A 3779-nucleotide genomic window follows, 5' to 3' on the forward strand; every position below is an offset into this window, starting at 1 on the left:
CTACAACCCTCCCTCTCTCTGTAACCTCCTCCAGCCCCTACAACCCTCCCTATCTCTGTAACCTCCTCCAGCCCCTACAACCCCTCCCTATCTCTGTAACCTCCTCCAGACCCTACAACCCTCCCTCTCTCTGTAACCTCCTCCAGCCCCTACAACCCTCCCTATCTCTGTAACCTCCTCCAGCTCCTACAACCCTCCCTCTCTCTGTAACCTCCTCCAGCCCCGACAACCCTCCCTATCTCTGTAACCTCCTCCAGCCCCCTACAACCCCTCCCTATCTCTGTAACCTCCTCCAGCCCCTACAACCCTCCCTATCTCTCTAACCTCCTCCAGTCCCTACAACCCTCCCTATCTCTGTAACCTCCTCCAGCCCCTACAACCCTCCGTATCTCTGTAACCTCCTCCAGTCCCCTACAACCCTCCCTATCTCTGTAACCTCCTCCAGCCCCTACAACCCTCCGTATCTCTGTAACCTCCTCCAGTCCCCTACAACCCTCCCTATCTCTGTAACCTCCTCTAGCCCCTAACAACCCTCCCTCTCTCTGTAACCTCCTCCAGCCCCTACAACCCTCCCTATCTCTGTAACCTCCTCCAGCCCCTACAACCTTCCCTATCTCTGTAACCTCCTCCAGCCCCTCCAACCCTCCCTATCTCTGTAACCTCCTCCAGCCCCTCCAACCCTCCCTATCTGTTACCCTCCTCCAGCCCCTCCAACCCTCCCTATCTCTGTTACCTCACCTGTGCTTGAGCTCGTCCCTCTCCCTCTTGACCTTCGCCAGCACGTTGTAGAGGGCCCGGATCTCAGGGGTGTGATGGTGTCGGTCTGGACTCCCACCCCGTCCGGCCTAGCCCCCCAGGGCGTCCCGTTGCCCGGCTGTAGGGCCTCCAGGCCGGGGCCTAGCCTTTGGCCTTGGCCGTTAGCTCCAGAGGAGGCCGTGTCCGGGCCCGGAGGAGGGGGGCGGAGGGGGGTTTGAGAGCGGGGAGGGGAGGAGGCAGCCAGGCCTGAGCTCCAGGCCTGGCCCGAGGCCCTGAGGAGGCCCAGGTTGATGGGGGCCTCCGGTTTGGACGGCCTGGTCCCGGGTGGGCACTCGTCGGGTGGGGGCCTGCTGCAGCTGCTTCTCCAGCGCCCGGTTCCTCCTCTCCAGCTCGTGGACCTTGGCCAGGAAGCAGCGGAAGCGGAGGTTGAGGGTCTTGAGGACGCTGATGTTGGAGCCCAGGTCGTTGCGTAGGGCCATGGTCGGGAGGTAGCTGGGCAGGCCCCCCCGCCTCGGCCAGCGGGTCGTCCTCCTCCTCCTCCGGCGACACCAGGCAGCTCTGCTCGGCTGCCTGCAGCAGGAAGAGGTTGGGGCCGAGCAGGGAATTCATGGCTGTAATCCGAGACACTGGCTTTAACTGGAGAGGGGGAGGTGGGGGTCGGGACGGTCAGCTGGCAGACTGACGTCAGGGACCAGCTCAAAGAGGAGGAGGAGGAGGTGGAGTTAGATACTGCAGGATGGAGGGAGGGAGGGGGGGATGGAGGGAGGGAGGGGGGAGAGAGAGGGAGGGAGGGGGGAGAGAGAGAGATAAACAGAGAGAGATAAACAGAGAGAGAGAGATGCAGAGTGAGAGAGATAAACGGAGAGAGAGAGAGAGATGCAGAGTGAGAGAGATAAACGGAGAGAGAGTGAGAGAGATGCAGAGTGAAAGAGATAAACAGAGAGTGTGTCAGGGGAGAGAGAGAGATGCAGAGTGAAAGAGATAAACAGAGAGTGTGTCAGGGGAGAGAGAGAGAGAGAGAGAGAGAGGTGCAGAGTGAAAGAGTCAGAGGGGAAGGGGGGGAGGTGAGAGAGAGAGATGCAGAGTGAAAGATAAACAGAGAGAGAGAGAAAGAGTCAGAGAGAGTGTGTCAGGGACAGAGATAGAGACAGAATGTCAAAGAGAGAGATGCAGAATGAAAGAAAGAGTGAGTGAGTGTCAGGGAGAGAGAGAGACAGAATGAGAGAGATAAACAGAGAGTCAGGGAGAGAGAGAGAGAGACAGAGTCAGAGAGTGTGTGTGTGTGTGTGTCAGGGACAGAGAGACAGAGAGTCAGAGAGAGGCAGAGTGAAAGAGATAAACAGAGAGAGAGATTCAGAGAGAGAAAGACAGACAGACAGAGTGAAAGAGATAAAAAGAGAGATGCCGAATGAAAGAGACAAAGAGAGAGAGAGTCAGGGAGAGAGAGAGAGAGACAAGCAGAGTGAAAGAGACAAACAGAGAGAATGTGTCAGGGAGAGAGAGAGAGCGAGTCGGAGAGAGAGAGTGAAAGAGATAAGAGAGAGAGAGAGACAGACACAGACAGAGTGAAAGAGATAAACAGAGAGAGATAGATTTAGGGAGAAAGACATGCAGAATGAGAGAGTCAGAGGGAGAGAGAGAGTGTGAAAGAGATAAAGAGATGAGAGATTCAGGGAGAGAGAGAGAGAATGTGTATCAGGGACAGAGAGAGATAGAGAGTCAAAGAGAGAGAGATGCAGAGTGAAATAGATAAACAGAGGAGAGAGAGAGAGAGAGAGAGAGAGAGATACCAAATGAAAGAGAAAGAGAGAGAGAGAGTGAGTCACAGAGAGTGTGTCAGGGACAGAGAAAGACACAGAGAGAGAGTCAGAGAGAGAGTCAGAGAGAGAGTCGAGAGAGAGTCAGAGAGAGAGTCAGAGAGAGAGTCAGAGAGAGAGTCAGAGAGAGAGTCAGAGAGAGAGGGAGAGAGAGAGGGAGAGAGAGAGGGAGAGAGAGAGGGAGAGAGAGAGGGAGAGAGAGAGAGAGTCAGAGACAGAGAGAGAGTGTCAGGCTCAGAGAGAGGCAGAGTGAAAGAGATAAAGAGAGAGAGAGAGTCGGGTGGGAGGGGGAGAGAGAGAGAGGGAAAGAGAGAGAGAGACAGAGAGTCAGAGACAGAGAGAGACAGAGTCAGAGAGAGAGGCAGTGAAAGAGATAAACAGAGAGAGAGGCAGAGTGAAAGAGAGAGAGAGAATGTGTGTCAGGAGGGAGGGAGAGAGAGAGAGTGTCAGGGACAGAGAGAGACAGAGTCAGAGAGAGAGGCAGTGAAAGAGATACAGAGAGAGAGAGAGTCGGGGGTCAGGGGGGAGGGAGAGAGAGACACACACGCAGACACACACACAGAGTGAAAGAGATAAGCAGAGAGTGTGAGTCAGGGAGAGAGAGAGAGTGACAGAGTGAAAGATAAACAGAGAGAGAGTGATTCAGGGAGAGAGAGAGACAGACAGTGAAAGAGATAAACAGAGATGCAGAATGAAAAAGACAAACAAAAAGCGTCATGGACAGAGAGAGAGAGAGAGAGTCAGAGAGAGAGATGCAGAATGAAAGAGAAACAGTGTGTGTCAGGGAGAGAGAGAGAGACAGAGTGAAAGAGACAAACAGAGAGTGTGTGTCAGGGAGAGAGCGCGAATCGGAGAGAGAGAGTGAAAGAGATAAACAGAGAGAGAGATTCAGGGAGAGAGAGAGACAGACAGTGAAAGAGATAAAGAGAGATGTAGAATGAAAAAGACAAAGAGCATCAGGGAGAGAGAGAGACAGTCAAAGAGAGAGAGATGCAGAATGAAAGAGAAACAGTGTGTCAGGGAGGGAGGGAGAGAGAGACAGAGTCAGAGAGAGAGACAGAGTTAAAGAGATAAACAGAGAGTCAGAGGGCGAGAGAGAGAGAGAGACACACACACACAGAGTGAAAGAGAAACAGAGACACAGAATGAAAGAGACAAACAGAGAGTCTGTGTCAGAGAGAGAGAGAGAGAGACAGAAACAGAGTG

The 3779-nt window shown here is 53.7% G+C and overlaps 1 protein-coding gene across 1 annotated transcript; it reads right to left on the reverse strand.

The window, feature by feature from the left end:
* Positions 1-737: 737 nt before the first annotated feature.
* LOC137360532 (non-homologous end joining factor IFFO1-like) lies at positions 738-1329 on the reverse strand. Its single transcript, XM_068025934.1, has one exon. It carries the CDS (start codon positions 1233-1235, stop codon positions 918-920), a length of 318 nt encoding a protein of 105 aa, XP_067882035.1. The 5' UTR covers positions 1236-1329; the 3' UTR covers positions 738-917.
* Positions 1330-3779: the final 2450 nt, after the last annotated feature.

Source organism: Heterodontus francisci, unplaced genomic scaffold, assembly GCF_036365525.1.
Source record: "Heterodontus francisci isolate sHetFra1 unplaced genomic scaffold, sHetFra1.hap1 HAP1_SCAFFOLD_1003, whole genome shotgun sequence".
Lineage (NCBI taxonomy): Eukaryota > Metazoa > Chordata > Chondrichthyes > Heterodontiformes > Heterodontidae > Heterodontus > Heterodontus francisci.

What these genes read in the sequence shown, in the direction of transcription:
- LOC137360532 (XM_068025934.1), bottom strand. Translation starts at nt 1,235, where the DNA reads ATGGCCCTACGCAACGACCTGGGCTCCAACATCAGCGTCCTCAAGACC.